The following is a 21408-nucleotide window of genomic DNA, read 5'->3' as shown; positions in this document are numbered from 1 at the left end:
CCTCTTATATTTTAAGACTTATTATATAATAAAATAGCTGTCACAGAACCGGAGAAAAAAAATGCTTTTTAAAATCGTGAATTGTTTTACTTAAGTGTTTGATAATAGTGTTGTCCAGAGTTACGTTACCCAGAAAAGATGATAACCCACTTAACACGTTTTGAGAGTGAAAGCAGTTCCGTAGATTTAAACCGTTGTTTTTCTATATATTATTAAAGTTATTTACCATGATTTGTTTCTTGATAAGCACAAACCTACAGGATGGGCTATGTGTGCTCTGCTGACCGCGGGAACCGAAACTCTATTTTATAAACATTTAGGTTTAGCCACTGGGAAGCTATTAAGTCGCTATTAATCTAAAGGTGCAAGGGAATACTATTTTTTTTATCTTACTTAATTGTATTTTTAGCTTCACATTATTCTGAATTAACGAATAGAGTGTTATATTCCTTTTGATAAATTATTTCTTAAAATGCAAGTGCTTCGAAAAAAAAACAACAAAAAACAACAGCTGAATCACCTCACTCCATAGGTAATCATTTCCTGTCCCCAGTGGACTTACAACGCTAGGAACCGGGTTTCGATACCCGTAGTGGGCAGAGCGCAGACAGCCCATTCTGTAGCTTTGTGCTTAACTTCAAACAAATAATAATTTCTTTTATTTCATTTTCTCATATTCTTCTGACCCACTGTGCAGCTTTACGCTTAAGAAAGCAAAACATCTTAATAATTATCTCCCGATAGTTCAGCGATAAGCTTGAGGGCTTATATCGTAATAATTCGAGGTTCGATCTTCGCGGCGGACACAGTGCAGATTGTTCATTGTTGAACATTGTACAAGAACACAACAAAATAACTTCATAATTTAAAACAACACTACAAAAGCGGAGCATTACATATATGTATATCAAGGTCAATGCTTGATTTTAACAAGATTCGCAAATGGTTGTGTGTATTAATTTAGACGAATAGTTATTGTGGACATTATCATTATCATACTTTAATGCATTAAACTTGCTCGAAAATGCTTCCATTTTGTCTTATTGAACGTGTATTGTTATATATATGTGAAAATCTCCCATTCTTTCATTCAAAATTTGTGCCTTACGTGAGACTCACGAACATTTTATGACCACGAAAGATCACAAAGATTAATAGTTAGTTTCTAGTTTCTCATCTGTATATCTTATAGTCAAAGTAAACAGTGTTTTACTCCATTACAGTCAATAATTTATCTCTTTTATACGTCCATTATGAAGCCCATTTGGTTTAAGAACTTTGTTACGTATTACAATTTCGAATGGTCTGAAACCTAGCTAAATGGTAATTTAAATCTAGTAGTTAAATTAACCGATATGTCTCCAGTTTATGATATTTGTCAACAAGACTGAAAGAAAGTTTTCTTTTTTTTAATATAAATATATTTTAATGCACAAACAATAATACAATTTACAGTAACAGTTATTACAAACAATGATTTATATACAAAAGTTTTACAAACTTACAAACAATATAAAGTCTTCTTTCTAGACTGGAACTTCCTTGATGTCTTATCCAGGGTTCACGATGAGCGAGTTAATTTCGAGTTGATGTAGGTACAATTCACTTAATAGAGCGCTAGCTAGCTCTGTGATCTCCACAGATCACATACCGATTTTTCCTACCGGTGACGTTAGGTAATGTTTTCGTAAAAGTATTAATGTCCGATGTGAATTCACTGAAGTTGAATGATTTGTAATTTTCGAAACTGATAAACGTTCCTGGTCAATATATATGAAGTTCCCGATTAATAAGCGTTATAACAATTACAGCTATATCTTCCGAAGCACATCAACTATAACAAACCAGTAATATATATTGTTTTTTTATCGCGTCTGTCATATTTATAGGCATGTGGATAGTTTCTCGAAATTTCAGTTTTACGTAACAATACAGACGCTAACACTATCGTTTCCGTACACACATATATTGTTGATTCTTACACTCGAGAATCTACTATAACTTTAGAGAATAGGCGGGAGTTTCTCAATACACATTTAACAGTATAAGTTATGTACATTTCAAAATATAAATCTAATTTAAACAGACATCGATATTAAAATAAATGTATAATAATAAATCGGTCACAACTTTCTTTTAAGTTTCATATAAGTATCCGGGTGCTCTAACTGCTAGAGGACTTGGTTTCCATTGATTCTCACGCCAAAGTAAATATGTTGGATTGTTTTTTTCATTATTCCAAAAAAATTAATCCGTTTAATACACAAAAAGTGACATCAATTTCCTTTAGCCCTAATTATTTATTCTTCTTTGCATGTATTTTAGATTATTTGTACCAAATATTCAGTTTCATAAGTGTTATTCAATACATCGATTACGCCAAATGAAAATTTTACAAAATTAACCTTAACATAGCTCCTTTTGAGCAAGTACACTTATTTTCACATATATATATATATATTTCTTTATCCAATATCATATCAATATATTTATAAACCTATCCGATCAACAGAATCAAAGCTACCGATACGTTCTCGTGTGGTTTGTTTAAAGTTAAATACAAAGCTACACAATGGGCTAGCTGTGTATCGAAACCCAGTTTCTAGCATTTTAAGTCCGCAGACGTGCCGTTGTGCTATTGGGGGCTCTCATGTGGGAACAGTGAAGCCTATGACGTTTTTCTCATCCAACTTAGGTTGCTATAAATTTTATGCACATAAATAAAAGTAGTTTAAATTACTTTTTTATAAGGGAATCATGAAATTTCTAAATGTGTTTTGCTTAAATTATAAGAAAGGTGTTAATTAGCAACTTGGTAAGCCTAATTTTTCGACATTTTCGTAGAATTATACATTTAAAAACATTAATAAATTCATATAAAAACTTACGCAATGAAACGATTTTTATATATAATTAAAATTATATAATTAACTAATCTTAAGTGTAAGATATAAGCGCCTGGTAGCCAAAACAAGCGATGGAAACATTATCAGGAAAAAGTTTTGGAATTGATAATTACGGTACCAAACAATACAACATTTGCTACATTCGTTATTTGAAGGTCGTTATCTGAAACCATTACGAATCACAGAAAAACATATTTATATATTTATTGTTTAACGTTTGTGATAGAACTTTCTGCATTTGTGCCATTTCCACGATGTCTAATGCTGTAAAAACAAGAAGAACCTTATGTGATTAAAACTTACTGTAAGTAAAATGTAAAATATAATTTCATATTTCAATATGTTGCCGCACTTACAAAATCATATTTTTCTTTATACCTGAAAGTATGCTTTTGCAAAGAGAAAACAACAACATGCTATTATCTAGTTGATTTAGTTGGTGTAAAAAAAAGAAAAGAAAAAAAAAGAAGCGGAAGTTGTCCCTTTTTGTTAATTTACTTAGATAAACCACGTAGTAGTTCAAACCTTCGCTAACCTAATTTTCTTCCAAATGGAGAAAGGACCGATAGTTCAAAGATTAAATGCCTCTCGGTGGTTCAGCGGTAAGTTAACGGACTTACAACGCTAAAGTCTTGGATTAGATTCCCCGTGATGGACAGAGCGCAGATAGCCCATTGCGCTAAAATAACAACAACATCAATAACTAAATTTTAAGTTTTTCCAGAGAAAAAATACCGAATCAGTCTGTGTGCTTCTTAGCTTTTTTTTCTATCAAAGAATGAACATTTTTACCTCGATCTACTTGTACATTCCATATATAGAGCCTCTTGTAGTAAAAGTACACAACTCAAAACCGGTTACAGAAGAATTTTTATGGTTATCAAACTAGTTATTCAGCATTCATGACCTGCATAGATGATATCGACACAGAGGATAAATAGATGATATCGACACAGAATTTCCTTCAGTAGATAGTCAATGATTCACTATGCCCCGTTCACCATTACTGCATATATCATTGAAATTTATAAATGAAAACTAAAAATATACAAGTATGACAAACAAACAACTGTAAAATCATGAATAAGCATTTAATGCATATTTCTTTGTTAGAGCAAAGCCACATTGGGCTATTCGTTGCAAGAATAGCCAGCCTGCAACACCGTTTCCATAAGTGCTTTGTCAGACTCTTTGAACCGAAAAATAGGATTGACTGTCACTTTTATAACGTGTCCACAGCTGAAATTGTGAAATCTGTTCAGCGGCGTGACGTCTCGAATCTTGGGCTCTTTGATCCGTAGCCCGACATGTTTTCCATTAATCCACGTCAAGCCAAATGTATATATACGTATACGTATGCCTCGTCAGACATAAAGATTTCAAGATGTGAAACTTGCATTGCAGCTGGACAGTAAAAAGAGTTGTACTACTTCCTTCAACCAAATGGAGAACGAATTAATAAGAAATAGTTTTTATATAAGCTGAGTCATTTTCTTATTCGATTGACCTATTTTGTCTCTTGCTAGAACAATTTCAAAACTGGTTTTGATCTCAATATTATTAGTAAGATAGTTTCACGTGGCGTTAATAAGAATTTCTACGTCTTCTACATATACCTTTACCCTAAAATACGACGAAGATATATTTGACGTAAATGCACTAAATTCTTGTAATCATTTGTATTAGTGTTTCGTAATTGTTCAAGAAATTCCTTTATATATATTTACTTGACATCTCAAACGAAACTATAAAAGTATAACTATAAACAGTTATGTCTTAGTGTGTATATTTCTTGAATGTCTTGTAATTATCATGCCAAACGAGTTTTGACGCAATCGCTTGCAGGCCCTAACTAAATGACATATTTCTATGACGAGAGAACGTTAATATCGATTTTCTAAGTTATCTTATGTGCTTTGTTAATATATGTTCTGTAACTTCGAATAACTAAACATTTAAAACAAGCGAAAGATAAATTATTTTATTGTCGTTGTTGTTCTCTGTTTTAACTTCGAATAACTAAACATTTAAAACAAGCGAAAAATAAATTTGTTATTGTCGTTGTTGTTCTCTCTTTTAACTTCGAATCATGATAAAACATAGTAGGCCTAACCTAGTATAGATGCTTCCAAAAAGTTTCGATTTAGGGAGAAAATAATTCTAAATTAGGCTTACAATATAGTATTTTTGACTAAGGAGTAAAATTGTACTTCGCGTACGAAACATTAACGGGTTGTAGTATTTTGTATTTAAATGAGCACACTTTATAAAATGCAAAGGCAGTGCTGTGCATTTACAGTAATAAAACAGTTAAGTATCCTGCCTAGACTATCACGTATAAGGTAAGGAACGTAGAGTTCTGAATGAAGCTGATGGTCGTGTAGAGTGTCTCAATGACTGCGAGGTTAAACCTATTCCATAACACATGTTACTCACCAAACACCTCAAGTACAAAAGACACTTTGAGCTGAATAGTATGATCAAAAACCGATCGACTTATCTAGTAAGGATTACCACATCTATTGACTTATCTAGTAAGGGTTACCACATCTATTGACTTATTTAGTAAGGATTACCACATCTATTGACGCCTTCAAAACCTGGGTGTCGGGAGCAAGCTCAACAGTACTCTAACTGTCTATAAACATATGAAGAAATCCACACGTAAACACTGCTGTCTGAGATGAGGCTCTGAAGATGACTGATCCATAACCTAAATACCTTTCCCTTTGCAAAGCATAAGACGGTTTACTCTCATCCCTCCCTTACGCACATGGTAATGTCATTAGTACTTCCCTACTCCTAATTTCATTTTTGCATTGTCTATTGAAGTTTTAAAAGCTTCTCACACACACACGTTAGTCTTTTGTTTATATACATGTCGAATTAAGCGTATTATATTTTAATTTTGAGAAACAAGGGCTCCACAAACTATTAACCACTACTGAATAAAATTGATAAGTTGGGAGAGAGCGTTGTAAGCACACAAAATTATCGCTGAGTCACTGGGTGGGGAAGAGATCAGTTAAAAAAAAAAAAAAACATGGAGAAAGAGGTACGAAATTTAGGATCTGTAAAATAAACTAACTTGACTTCAATACATAATTAATTATAAAGGTCAACGACCTACCTGACATTTATGAGGAACGCTGGAGTAATAACCATCGTGACGACCATCACAGTTGAAGTCGATATCTTCTGGTAGAGTAATAAAGAATGGATAATTGTTCAAATCCACACCATTCAGTTCTCGAGGAAGGTTAGGGTCCGACAAGTAGTCAATATACCTACCATCTTCACGAGGCGGATAGTGTCGGCGAGGTTTAGTGGTGGTTGGCGGAAGTGTAGTGGTAGTGGTGGTCGGTGCTTCCGTTTTGGCCACAACTGGTACTGGGACATTTCTTGGACCCTCTGGAATAGCAGGTCTTTTCCGAAATACTGGTCGACGGAATCTGCCAGGCCCACGTCCTCGACGAAACGGTCGTCGTCTTCTTAATAAAGGACGGGGACGAGGTGTCGTAGTTGTTGTGGTTGTAGTCGTCGTCCTTAAATAGTAGTCTGGATAGTAATCATAATAGTCGTCATAATAATAGTCACTAGGCTCTTCCGTAGTTGTTGTCAGCTGTGGACTTTCAGGGTTAATTTTAACCCTCCCTGGTGATCTAAAGGCTGGACGAGATCGCCTTTGAAAAGCCTGTCTCTTTTCCTGTAACCAAGTAAACGCAGATATCAATGTAAATCTATAAATGTTTTCAAAACGATTACTGTTTAAAAATAAAAAGTTTACCTTTCTTTAATGCATTGTATAGCAATTGTTTTCAGCGTTAACCAACTTATTATGTTTACATTCTTCAGTATTTTTAAAGATGGATTATAGCCAAACAACTGACCCAAAATTAAGTACCTAAGCTTTTTTTATACACTTATTAAACAATATTAATATACTAATTCCTTGAATATTACCCACGTATTAGTTGAATTCACATTTCAAAGGTCTATTATAATGTTAGAATACAATAAGTGACAACTTTCACGAAGGTTTCAATTTATCTAGATACGATATTGTTATTTCAAATTATTATTTAAATAAAGTATTGTTGTTTTAATTCGTTATCTAGATAAGCGGTTATTATTAATAGTATCCTTGTTAGGGTTTTTAACGATAACATATAGAAAATTTGATTTTTTAATAAGTATTGAAAGTAAGAATATTCTTTGAATACAAAGAGTTGTTTGTTTGTGTGTTTGAGGTTATGCACAATGCTACACAATGGGCTATCTGTGCTCTGCCCACCACGGGTATCGAAACTCGGTTTCTAGCGTTGTAAGTCCGCAGACATAGCGCTGTACCACTGGGGGCCAAAGAGTGGTTATTTAAATTACCACTGACAAAAAGGGGCTACTATTATAAATTATTTGAACACGATGTAAAGATGTTTTAGACACTATGGATTTATATTGTTGTTATAAGTGTTACTTTTATATAAGATGGTTTGTGAAACTCAGACCTAAATAGTTTGTTTGTTCTTAAGCTCACAACTGGCTCTCTGTGCTGTGACCAACACAGGTATCAAAACCTGAATTTTAGCGTAATAAACCTCCAGATTTACCGCTCAGCCACTGGAGGGGGGTCCTAATAATTTTGTTTGTTTGTGAAATTTCGCGTAAAGCTAATCTAAGACTCTCTGCGCTAGCCATTCTTAGCTTGGAAGAGACAGATTATCGAGAAGGCAGCTAGTCAACACTACACTCCGTCAACTCTTGGGCTACTCTAATTAAGTAGTGGGAATGACCGTCACATTATAACGCCCCCACGATTGTATGGATAAGCATGTTCAATTATTGGATTCGAAACTGCGACCTACAGATTCCAAGTCGAGCACCTTTACTACCAGGCTAAGCCAGGCAAAGAGTACCTTGTTTATTTTGTTAGCACAGTGTCACAGAATAAGCTATCTAAGTTATGTCTACCGAAGGGGATTGAACCTCGGATTTTAGCATTTTAAGTACGTAAACTTATTATTGACCCATCGGGGGAAGCGGCTTTAATTTGTTTGTTAATAAACACAAAGCTACACAATGTTCTATCTGTGCTGTACCCATCGCAGGTATCGAAACCCGATTTTTAGCGTTATAAGCCCTCAGACTTACCGCTGAGTCACCGGGGGGCGCCTAATTTATTACGGGCCTGTGTCATGACAAAACGCATTAAACTTTAACCCGTCACGTTAGTCATCTTATTTAATTTAGAATGTATCGTCGTGCACGATACAAGAAGTTACATAATCTAACCGTACGTAGAAATACAAATATATATTTGACACTGTTTAAAAACTTCAGCTTGTTTTCGAAAGTTTAAGAATTAAACACGCATAAATTTCTGTTTCTTATTGATTTTTTTCTAACATTTCATTTTTACAGAAGTTAATCATATTTGTAGAAAACCTGTATACTGCAGTGACCTACATACGATAAGTGTTGTACGTCACGAACAAGGCCTTCTGGCGGCAGTCAAGCGAGATTATCTGTATACATGTCTAAGCAACAACTTAGCTTGTATGACAGGTAATTCGAGTTACACATACATTTGTTTTGCTCTTTTTAAGTTTGATTCAAACTTTTACTGCAAACAAATGACATTAGATATTACTGCTATGATTATGCCAAATTCTAAAGTATTGTTTGCTTACTGAATTTTCGCGCAAAGTTACTCGAGGGCTACCTGCGTTTATAGTTCAAGCACAAAGCTACACAGTGGGCTATTTGTACTCTGCCTACCATGGGTATTGAAACCCGGTTGTAAGTCCGCAAACATACCTCCGTGTCAACTCTTGGAATATTCTTTTACTAGCAAAAAAGTAGAATTGACCGTCACATTATTACGTTCCTATATCTAAAATAACGAGCACGTTCAGGGATGGAATTCAAACCTACAACGTGCAAATTGCGAGTCGAGTGCCCTAACCACCAGGCCATGCCAGACCCTAGTTGTAAAGGAAGTGAAATTAAAGCAAAATAATTAAAAGAGTACCTAAGTTTATATAAAATTATCAAAATTTCAGATAACAAGAAAACAGAAAATCAAGTTTGCTAATTTGTGATGCTCGTGATCTTTTTTTTTTTTTACATTTCTCAGTTAAATCAATTATTTATATTAAACGTAATAATGTCGTTAACTGCTAACTTTTTTGTCATCTTATTAAAATGCTTCATTGTACATTGGAGCGTTGTGGGCGTTCAATATATTCGTGAATATTTTGTGTAATAATTAGTAGAAGACTTCGGAACTACTGGTGCCTCAGCGATAAGCTTGAGGGATTATAACGCTAAAATCCTGGGTTCAGGCCCTGCATAGTCCAGGTTGCCCATTGTACAGTTTTGTGCATGATAAATTCTGTCCTATTTAAAACTGTATAAAAAGTTTAATCCAAGAAACATTTGTCCTACACATTTCAGATTTATAACTGTATGTTAGGTTATGTGCTTCGTGTGCTTACTCATTATTACTTTTTAACCCGATAGTCATGATATTTCTAAATTGAATTACTTTAATGACCCGTTATTTGTGATGTTAACTATATTCTACAATGAACTAATTTTTTAATATCATATTCATGAAGTAAGTGTGTTTTATATTGGCTACCTTATTAACCCGTTATTTATGAAGTAACTGTGTTCTACAGTGAACTAATTTTTCATCCCATATTCATGAAGTAACTGTGTTTTATGTTGGATAAGTTTATTTGGTCAATTTTAATAAGGCAATTGCCTTCTATATAGATTCCTTTATTAACCTGGTGTTAATGAGGTGACAGCGTTCTCTACTGGTTTTCTTTATTAACCTGATATTTCTGAGGTAACTGTATTATACTTTGTGTTGGATTAGCTTATTTACCCGATTTTTATCAGGTAATAATTTTATAATGGATTATTGTTATTTACCTGGTGTTTATGTAACAAGGGTGTTCTGTATTGGGGGCTTTAAGGCTATAGATAACATAGTATTAACATCATTTATCAGAGGTAGTGTTTGTTTAGAGATGCTATACAGACTCATTTATCAGAGGCAGTGTTTATTTAGAGATGCTATACAGACTCATCAGAGGCAGTGTTTATTTAGAGATGCTATACAGATTCATTTATCAGAGGCAGTGTTTGTTTAGAGATTCTATACAGACTCATTTATCAGAAGCAGTGTTTGTTTAGAGATGCTATACAGACTCATTTATCAGAGGCAGTGTTTGTTTAGAGATGCTATACAGATTCATTTATCAGAGGCAGTGTTTGTTTAGAGATGCTATACAGACTCATTTATTAGAGGCAGTGTTTATTTAGAGATGCTATACAGATTAATTTATAAAAGGTGTTTATTTAGATTCATATACAAGAGTGGTGTTTGTTTTTGTGCACTTAGATTCATCTACCAGAAGCACTGTTTTTCTGAGATGCTGTTACAAAAGTCATTAAAGAAATAGCAAACATATAGCTCTTAAATTCTTTGCAAACCAGTTAACTTGGAAGGCCTTGATAAATTTCAGAAACTACCAGATGACGTACATTGTTAGATAATTTTATAATTCAGATTTTACAAGCACCAATTCAAAAAGTAAAAGCTCAAAACTATGGAATTTGTATTTAAAAATGCAATGTTATGCTTAAAGTTATAAAAAAAAGTGAAAACCATACTTTTTGAATAAGATATTTTATCGAAAAGACTTTAGTTTTGACAATGTCGGACTTAAGAGGAAACACGAATGTGTCAGAACTTGTATCATTCTTCACCTCTTTTTATGGAATATAGTTTGCTCCAATACGCTATTTTTCTTTTAAGGAATAAAAGATTCCACTCTTATGCTGAGTTCTAATTAAACAATCATGCTTTGTACAGTTTAAGTTATTTTTAAATACATATCACTATGACTGATAATATACGTTCATTATAAGTAATATAACATTGTGAAAAAAATCAATTTTCACGTAAATCTCTAAATTCAAGATCCTACTGTTAGAGTCCAGCAATGTTTCAAAATAGTCCGCATGTAATTCTACCTTTTTCTTCTGATAAGTTTGAAGTTTTTCTAAGTTCAAGTCTATTTGGATAAAAAATTACAACAGGTTTCTTTCAATACTTCTCTTTGTATCATTTACATTGTTTTATTACTACTTGGAGTAATAAGGTGTAAGCACGATAGAACATAATCATGAGGTTCAAAGTATTACATACAGGAATAATTACATGATATAAACTTACCAGAGTATGGGAAGCGCAGTCAGGAGAGTGTAAACTTACTGTGAAAAATAAAATGACAAGAAGTTCACTTTATCATCATTTGAATCACTAAAGTACGTTACAACACAGAAATAACGCTGATTTCTTTTAGAAAAATACAATCTTAAGTATATATATTTTATAAAGATACGCGTAGGGGTCGCTAATATAAATTCCATGAACGGTTATTGGCTTTATATTTAATTAAACATAAAGTCGTTAATGTAAAAATACGTTATAAGAATAACTTATACACTAAAACACAGTAAGTTGCTAGTGTTTTATTTTGTTGTTTACCACTGGTATTATATGCAGAACTTTTACACGTAATGGAAGCAATCAAATGTAGAGTGTTATATAATCTCTAAAGTCAAATAAAATATTTAAATTTAAACATCCTTGCCGGTCTTTAAACAGAATACATACATATTTCAACAAAATTAATTCCAGGAACGTGAAGAATGGTTGATATGGCTTAGGATCATTCTCCAAAGGAATTATTTAAAGTTTAATTTGAATATTTTCATAGTAATCATGGACCCTTTAACTGGATGTGAATGATCAACAGGCTTACATTCGTTTAATGTTTGGTAAATTATAGCTAATTCATAACATCAGTGGTGTTGTGAACTATTTTGTTTTCAGCTAAAGAGTATAGAATAGTTGAATGAAGGACTAAATTAGTTGCCCAAAAAAATAGGATAACTATATTATGATTCCTTTATCATGACTGCGAATAAACATTTCAAATAATGTTCCTCTGATGTGTATGGAAATGCTATTTCTGCTTGTATGCACAGTGTTACAAAAGCAATTATAAAATGAGAAACCATCATCAAAGAAGGGGGGGAAAAGTTTAATAATCGTGAATGGGGGTTTCATCCGCACCCCCCAAACCAACCGTATCTTATATTGTTAATGCTGCTTTTACTCATTCATCATATTTCTTGCTTCTGTAATATAAAGGTAGAAAATACCTTTACAGTGATAGACCGACCCACATAAGGAATTTAACTTGTTTAATAAAGTCACACCCTATCACACCGGTGCGGCTACACAACATGATAAGTAGATGTTACCCCACTGTCCCATCAACAGAAATTGCATATTTCAATGTATAAGAAACGGAATGAAAATGAACGAAGCAGGAAGTATTTTACATCTGATGCACAGTAATATTCTACAATATTGTTTCTTTATGGCAGAGAACTCAAAAGAAAGAAGAAATCATAATGTTTTTTTAACCCTTTTTATAATAAAACACGTGTATTAATTCCAAGTCACAAACTTAAGATGGCGACCTGTATTTTTCAAGTTAAAGTCAAAAGGATACAGATTATAAATTCATTAAAATTCTAAAGTTGCTCTCTCCTCTAATAGTAAGCTATGTTTGCAAGGAAGTAAAACAGGAAGTCTATTAACAGCGTCTTTAAAATTGGAAGAGGTCATTAACCCGTAAAATATGGGTCAGGAGGGAAATGTGACTGTGCTAAATCTATCTAAAGATATTTCATCAGTGTGGGTATCTGCATGAAGTTGGAAAGTTTCATTAGCCTGAGTTGCTTGAGGCGGTTGTAAAATTAAATCAAATTTAAATTAGCTTTCATATCGTGCCTGACGGTCATCCCTCGGGTTCGATTAATCTATTGCATGTTTTAAAGCAACGAGACAAATTTTGTGGTTTGAGATAATTCATAAACATGTATATAAAGTACATGACGTGTAAGATAAAACGTATGTTATTGACAAATACTTCTGAAATTAAATTACCTCTTAACGGAACAAAGTCGTAAATCAACTACTTAGAGTACCACCCCCTTTTTTTTTTAATAGTCACTTTAAAAAGCACTGTTTCCAATAATATTAAAACACATATTTAAACACTTCGCAATTAGAAACCAGCCACACTTCAAATATATAATGATGGTATTAAAGCAGTTAAAATCTAAAATTTTAAAATTGTTACTTGCTGCCTTCACACTTTATATTAGACATTTTAACAATATAATTGATAGGAGTACTAAACAGCTAAATGCCCAACTTGCAAATCCTTAGCCTAGAAGAATCACACGTTAATATATCCACTCTACTTGACCACACAATTACTTTTTTTGTTGTCTTTTTTTACAACAACCAACTGACTCTTCTAAACGATAGTTTTCCTTGTTAATGGGCTTTACCTTCGATGGAAATTTTGTAATGAGTTTTTGAAAAAGAACGAAGTATGTTTATAAGCTAGGGCTGTAGGAAGGGGTAAGGTCAGTCAGGACGTGGACTGGCCACCTTTCAAGGCATGTATAGCTACAACTTATGTATTAAGACTTGCTTCTTTTAACTCAGTACATTGCGATGTGTGTTGTAGCTAAAATGACTCAAGATTCAATCTCATAGATTAAATTTTTAAAACGTTTCTGGAGTGCATGCCCTCAAATTCCCCCTAGAAATGGCAATGGCCTGACCGCTCCAAAATCGCTTCCTGTGGCAACGTAAGCAGACAGTATAATATGACAGCTTAATGACAGTCATAAAAACAATCTTTGACACGCTATAAAAGTTGAATTGTAAGAAATAGTTAACTAGATGTTATACATAAACACACATTGTCAATCGAAACAGTTGATTAAAAGAAATGAATTCATTATTAACAAGTTTGTTTTTAATTGCTCTGGTTTATAAAAAACAAATGGTACAGTAATTTTTGTTTTATATATTGCTCCCAACGTTTCTAACGGCAATGGCTTACTCATCAAGGAGAAATAACAAAACATACAACAAACGTACTAAAGTTTCAAAATTAAAATGATCACACGACAAATTAATAAAGCGCCATTACAAATCCTAAGAACAAGGTTATGAAAGGAAAAGTTATTTTTTTTAATATATAAATATATAACCATAAAACATACAAGTTTCCACCTGTGGCTACTAATAACAAAACCTTGGAATCTTCAGTTTTTTTTTTCTCTTTTTTATTAATTTCTTCTACCGGTTTCTTGATTTCAAAAGCCACACTTTGGGATGCAATTTTATAGACAATCTATGATAAATACGTTCAAAAACCACTTTTCAACTCAACGTACATAACCTGAATCAAATACATATTTTCAAAAGGCTCAAATATAAAATACAATCCTTATATAAGTATCATACATTGAAATATACTTTAAAGTAAATTAGTTTCAGATTATCAAATATACATTCCCTTCTTTTTTATTCCTATATCATTTTCATTTGTATTAAACTTATCTTCTGTTATTGTATAAAAGCAGCTGATTTACATAATATTTAATAAAAAAATGTACCTCTTATTTATTTTATTGTCCTTTTTGTGATTCCTAGGAGAAAAATTAATAAAGAAGAAATCAAACAAAAGAGTTTGCGGATTGTAGTGTTTTGTCATATTTACATACATAAACTAGGTCCATTATCGCGACTGAGTTTAATCTAGGGGTTACAAATCTGTCATAATTCAAGAAATTTAACCCCCCCTGTTTTACATGCTGATTGTGCTTCGCACAGTATGTGTTGGTTTTTGATCTCACAAATTAGAACCACCCTTTCAAACATTCTGCATACGAGCCTGCTAGAATATTCGAAAGTATTTTATATATACGAGATAGTGTAGAGGATTTTCAAGACAAAAAGTGAGTCTGTCAGTATGTTAGCTATCGCGGTTACTTTAAAGAGGCAAGTGTATTTGTTTACTGTTAGTTGATGTGTAACGTAGGCCTACAGCAAGTTTACGGCAGTACAAGTGTTTTAGTTTGTAGGAAGGTTAACGTAGGAAATAAACTTATTCGTTATAGTTTACTTGGACTTGAGTTTGAATTATTTTCAATAGATAATTTTAAAAACTCGCCAACGAATGAACATGTTATAACAATATGCTTATTTTTGTGAATTATTTTATATTCTGAAATCTTAACTAGTGATTTGTTGAGCCAATATCAAAACATCTAATCTTATTACGCACAACTCCAGCCTACAATAAGATATCAAGAGGTATCTTTGGAATATCATTTGTACTCTTAATAGCTTTAATACGGTTCTTATATTAAATGGTTTAAAATATTATTTTTTTCACAAATTTACTAACAAAAACTGCATGTTGCAAATATTTATAAATACGATTACCCACCCATCCGATCAACTTTAACACTTAGATACATAAAAATATTGAATTCCTTTGGAATAAATTGTAACTATGAAGTGTTCAAACAGTATACGAAAGGTTTGTTTATTATGAATTTCGTGCAAAGCTACAAGAGGGTTATCTGCACTAGCCGTCCCTAATTTAGCAGTGTAAGACTAGAGGAAGAGCAGCTAGTCATCACCACTCACCGCCAACTGTTCGGCTACTCTTTTACCAACGAATAGTGGGATTGACCGTCACTTTATAACGCCCCCACGGCTGAAAGGGCGAGCATGTTTGGTGAGACGGGGATTCGAACCCGCGACCCACAGACTGCGAGTCGAGCTCCCTAACCACCTGGCCATATACGAAAGAAAACTTCTATATTGTGCTTGTATATACAAACTTTTAATTATTTTTATCGCGAACCGTAGTGTGAGGCTGTTTAGCTTTACAGTTAGGCCTAGCACTAAGGTTCTCTTCACCTTGTGATGTTATAAGTTGAAATTCTAAATCACGTTGCACAAAAACATTATATTCTGTAAGCTATAACATGTTAATAGTCTGTATACATGTACTTTTCTTTTTCTGGTATAGAAAGATACTCAACGTGAACTTGTATCATAGCAAACATTTTTCCTGTAAAAGTATTTAACATTTTTTAAAAAGATAAACTCCCGTCTTATGTCAGCAGTAAACACAGGGCAAAAATATGATTTATTAATAAAAACTGAAATGAAACACTCCAAAGATTTTTAAGTTTCATATAACTGTAATTATGAGTTGCAAAGCATTTTTAAAACCGTGAACTCTAAACTTTCCAGAATATAGAATAATTTTCTAAGACAGAAAGTTTTGCTTTTTTTTACAGTTCTTGTCGTGCTATGTAGTTATAACTAGCATATGTAAGTTCCAGCTTTATACTCCATATGATTTGTAAACATATTACTCAATAAACTACGACATGAACTTCATTAATATGTAATTAGAAACCCTTGTTGTTTTCCAGTGCTAAACCAACCAGTAACTAAATGAACGTTTGTTTTATATATCCATCGTTTTGTCTACAAATTAATAACGTTATTTCTTCTAAGTTTAATAAGTAGAACGAATCAAAGTAAGATATGTTTGATGTATGTCTCTGAAATGAAATAAATTAACATACAAAAAGATTTTCAAGATCTTCTAAAGTGAAAATGTTTAATTAGCCATATTAAACATAGCCTACATATTTGAACACAACTTATTTCACCAAATTACCACTTGGAGGTCACCTTCATATATAGGGTACAGGTTCCAATTGTCTGGTCCAAACAGATAACCAACTACGACCTTGTATAAAACCAGTCTTAAGCAACTATTTAATATACCGGGAACTTACGAAAGAACGTGTTGTAACTGGATTATGCTTCCATCAAAAACTAGTTATTTCATTCACAAAATAAATTTTAAAAATCACCAGTTAGTTGCCAACCTCTTCAGCAACACTCGTTTAGTGACATTTATATATACGTCTAGTAAATCATAATTTCTCTGAAATTTCCTGAATGCAAAGAATAGATTTTAAACATTTAAATAGTCCACCTGTTAGAGTGAAAAACATTTCGTTTTGGTTAAGTTTTAATCATACTCTTTAATCTTAACCGAAAAATGGGACATATTACGCACTTGTATCGATATATTTTATGATCATTAATTTATTTGCTAATATTCATATTTAACCATTTTGAAAATTCAGAGAAAAAACTCAATAACAATCAATATTTTTCTCTTGGATTTAGGCTTAGCTTAAACAAATAAAATCTAATTTTTACGATAATATTCTAAGTATCCACTTTAAGAGAAATATGTTTTTAGTCTTTTTTTTCAAAATAAGTTTATAATAACCATTAAAAAAACCTTGAAAATACGTCAAAGTAATGTAAGTTGGTCAATATTTCAAAGTGGGCATTACGGGGATGATTTCGTCCTTTTGTTGAAATTACTGTAATCGATAACTCTATCTCCATTTCACAGAATTATTGTAATCCTTCACTTTATATGAGATAGATTTGGTTCTGTTTTGCTTTATGTTTAATGTAGTGTAATCAATATAATGATAAAGAAGTCAGAAAAGGGAATAAAATCACGTGTGTCCAACGTCCAGTAAGCCTTTAGATAAGAAATGACCTTTTGATCAGACTAACGCTGTTCAGCAACAATGGCGAAAGTTCAGGAAATAATACTCATTAATATGTAAGCATGTTTCACAAAGTACCTATTTATCACAACTGTTCTCCAAATAAATATCGATACAATGAGTTCTTCTGAGCTGGAAATATCGTATCCTAATTTTGTGAACCTGAATGTAATGGTTTGAGTGATAAAATTGATAGCTGTGTGACACTATTATTCATTAAAGCTAGCAATAACACAAAACACACTGTTCTTTATTTGTCTAATAAATAGTTGACAGGAAATACTTTGAATAATATAATTTACAGTTCTTAGATTTCCTATTTTAAAACATCTATATTATTGAGAACTAAACTAAAATCTAATTATACTGATTCCTAATGACTAGTTAACGAGATTATAACGAGCGGCTTTTGTGTAAGTAATTACTAATCATAGTGTTCATACCTCATTAACAAAATTAGGAAAAGTGATTTTTTTATAAAAAAAACGGATATTTTCTGGGAAGTACTGCACGGGAAAAGTTTTCGGATTGTGCTCTTTAGTCATACGCAACTTATTGCATCAAAATGATTCAATATAAATACCTCAAAATTTTAAAATTAAACTGATGTAAACTGTAATGATTTTAATTATTAAAAGTGATACCGTTTATTGATTTTTTTTTAAGAATTCCACTTTCTCAGTACAACATTTAAAAATTACACCAATAAAGATATAATCAAACCCTCACGTACAGTCCTAGTGAAAGTCATGTTCTTGTTGTGGGGAAAGTATTTTTATTTAAAATTGTGTTCTATTATAAAGAAATGGTTGTTGCACATACTACAGTTATTTTTCTAATTGTCTGGGAACTTTTTTTGTTTGTGGTGCCATTCAATAGATGGCGCAGGAGTTTTAGTTACACTCCCAGATGACATGCACTACGTCCATTATAGTAAGTTTAGCAGAGGGTAGTAGCACCCCTATAATATAAGGAAGTGACTATCTCCATGTCTTGGGACGCATAATTTTCAGAAACGTGTATTTAGTTTTAAATCGTAATTTTTGAAACACTGTAGTATCGAGTTGAACAATACGTTGTTTAATAACCAATCCAGACATATGCTAAAACATCATATACTAAATGACCCTATTCATGCAGCGTTCGTAAATATAACACTACATTTACACCACCAGTTTTAATAATTTTTATAGTAGTATATTAGCACAAAATTCATGATATATAAAAGTGTTTTGCGTATAAACTTGCTACATTTAACGACAGTAGCTTTATTAATTTTACTGTTCAAACAATATTGTTAAGATGAAAACCGTGCAAACAAATATATACAATAAACAATAAAATTTTCTTCGACAAATTTATCTATTTTAATAAAAGTTATTTTTTTTCTATAAAGGCAAACAAAATCGTTTAAAATCAAAAGTGGGCATGTTTTATATGTACATATATGTGTGTGTGTGTGTGTGTGTGTATGAACAAAATAGAATTTCTAATTAGCAGGAAATTGAATTTTCTGCAAAATATATTATTTTTATAGTGACGTTCTGCATCTTAACGATAAGATATATCTACGCTGTATGTGATAATTACTTTAAAAACATAAAATCGTAGAAAATAAAGAAACAATTTAAACTAATAATCCCCAATATTTAATTATTCGTAAAAACAGATACATTTCTTTAAGCACTTACTTCTTTTTAGGTTAAAAGAAACGAACTTGTTAAGAAACTCCTAACGCTGGAGACCTACATTAAATGAATTCCTAGAATGCCAAGAACCAACACGATCCCATTTCTCAGAAATGTTTAAAGCAGTGGTAATTTCGGATTTTTTGCCGAGTCGGCAATTTCAGAAAATTTGTAGAAATAATTAATATGTTTTATGTATTCAATTTATGTATAATTTTTCCTTAGTTGCAAAGAACAATTTAATGATCTTAACCTTACCTGTATACAGAAGCGTTACGAGGAGAAGCCGAACATACACATAATTGAAGAACATGGTCTACACTGCTCAAAGATCTACAGGTAAAAGAGACTGTTGAACTCAGTTCTCTACAAACCTGTATGGCGATCTGGCGTCTTGGACCTCCAGTTAAAACGAGGCAAGCTCGCCCTACGTAAGGTGTTTTTCGACTGACCTAGTTTTCTTTCGCTGTGAGCAAAACAACCTTTACTGTTTGTATGTATTTCTACACTATAACAAAAATTTAGTTACAGTAAAATATTTAGCTGCCGTTTTGTAATCGAGCGTAAGAGTTAATTTTAACAGAGAAATATTTCGTTGGTGGGGTGGGACAAAGGAGTATTGTAAAATAATTCTCGAGTTCTTTCTGGTACAGTAACAAGTTTAATAGAATAGACATTTGTTTCAGCTACCTGGTGCACATCTAGAATTGTCTAGACCTTATCAATGAACTGAAGAATTAAGCATCAAAAACATGGATGATCAGATTGTGTGCTTGAAATAAATTTGTAAATTATTCTTACTCTAGCTACCCAAATAATGTTTAACCAAGTAAGCGTCTAATGTAGGCAGTCTGTGACTAAAAAGTATTTATATCCCATGACAAGTTATGCCTCAACCTGCCAACTACTCCCAATGGCTCGGCGGGAAAGCCTAAGGGCTCACACTGCTAAAACCGGGTTTCGATACCCGTGGTAGGCACCACACAGATAGCCCCTTCTGTGGCTTTGTGCTTATAAAAGAAACAAAACCTGCATTTTTGGTGAAATAAAAATTAAATTCAGTTAGGCTTATCATGCTTAATCATAAAATAATTGTAAACTAGGCTTACTAAATTAGAAAAAAAAAACAACAGGAAGAATAGTGTACGTGTAACTGTTATAAGTCTGTAAACGTTACAATGAATAACCTTACAACAATATATCAGTTGGATGCAGTTGAAAATTATTAGAGCAATCCAAAATATGTTGACTAAACAATGAAATGTTCATGAGTCAGCTAATAGACAGTATTTCTATTTAACAAATCATATTTTTAAATAGACATATCGTTGTTCCTTGCCCCCCATTGGCACAGTGGTATGTCTCCGGATTTACAACGCTAGAAACCGGGTTTTGATACCCGTGGTGGGCAGAGTACAAATTGTGTAGCTTTGTGTTTAACTTCAAACAAACAAACCGTTGTTCCTTAAAGTTTTAACTAAATCAGTAATTTATATTCTAATTAAAATATCGTCTACATTTCCAGAAAATAAATGTCTTATCATATTCTCCACTTTTCAGATCCTAGCAGCCAAATTAAAATGCAAAAAAAAAAAGAAAATCTTAATTGAACAGTCTCACGCTGTGTCAGTGGAAGAGACAAAGTCGGCGAATTTATGATATTGTGCAAGTGTTTTTGAAATGTTACATAAATGCTTGTAAACAGACAAAATTATTCATTAAAACAAAACAGATAAGACAAGTTGGAATCACTAAAAATATTGTGGACGGAAGATGGAGGCACATTGGATAAAGTAAATGCCTACATATTCATAAACACATACATATGTGTATGTATATTTACATATGTAAGTTAAGTACCTAAAATATAAAATTTGAAGTACACCTTCAATTGAATTTATGTTTGTCTCATTATGGGTCTATTTCAATATGATTATTCGATGACGAGGAGCCCACTTTGAGACTAATAATGGCTGGAGACGGCTTGAATGGGTAATGAAGAAAAACTTTAATATAACAGCAAATGTACAACGTTTCGACAAGGTTTTGTCATCATCAGGTACAAGTAATTTACACTGACACGGATATACATATACAGTATCAGTGTAAATTACTTGTACCTGATGATGACAAAACCTTGTCGAAACGTTGTACATTTGCTGTTATATTAAAGTTTTTCTTCATTCCCCATTCAAGCCGTCTCCAGCCATTATTAGTCTCAAAGTGGGCTCCTC

The 21408-nt window shown here is 32.5% G+C and overlaps 1 protein-coding gene across 1 annotated transcript in view; it reads right to left on the bottom strand.

Moving 5' to 3' along the window:
- LOC106458062 overlaps nt 1-19573 on the bottom strand; it is a 27970-nt gene extending 8397 nt beyond the window's left edge. Inside the window, exons 1-3 of the mRNA XM_013917518.2 lie at nt 19433-19573; nt 11158-11195; nt 6037-6612 (exon numbers count right to left, since the gene is read on the bottom strand). Of these exons, the coding sequence (XP_013772972.1) occupies nt 6037-6612; nt 11158-11195; nt 19433-19487 (669 nt within the window). The 5' untranslated portion in view covers nt 19488-19573. The remainder of the gene's footprint in view (nt 1-6036; nt 6613-11157; nt 11196-19432) is intronic.
- Between the last annotated feature and the right edge of the window lie 1835 nt (nt 19574-21408).

Source organism: Limulus polyphemus, unplaced genomic scaffold, assembly GCF_000517525.1.
Source record: "Limulus polyphemus unplaced genomic scaffold, Limulus_polyphemus-2.1.2 Scaffold411, whole genome shotgun sequence".
Lineage (NCBI taxonomy): Eukaryota > Metazoa > Arthropoda > Merostomata > Xiphosura > Limulidae > Limulus > Limulus polyphemus.
Note: the sequence above shows the minus strand (reverse complement) of the source record. Positions and strands in the feature narration are given on the sequence as shown.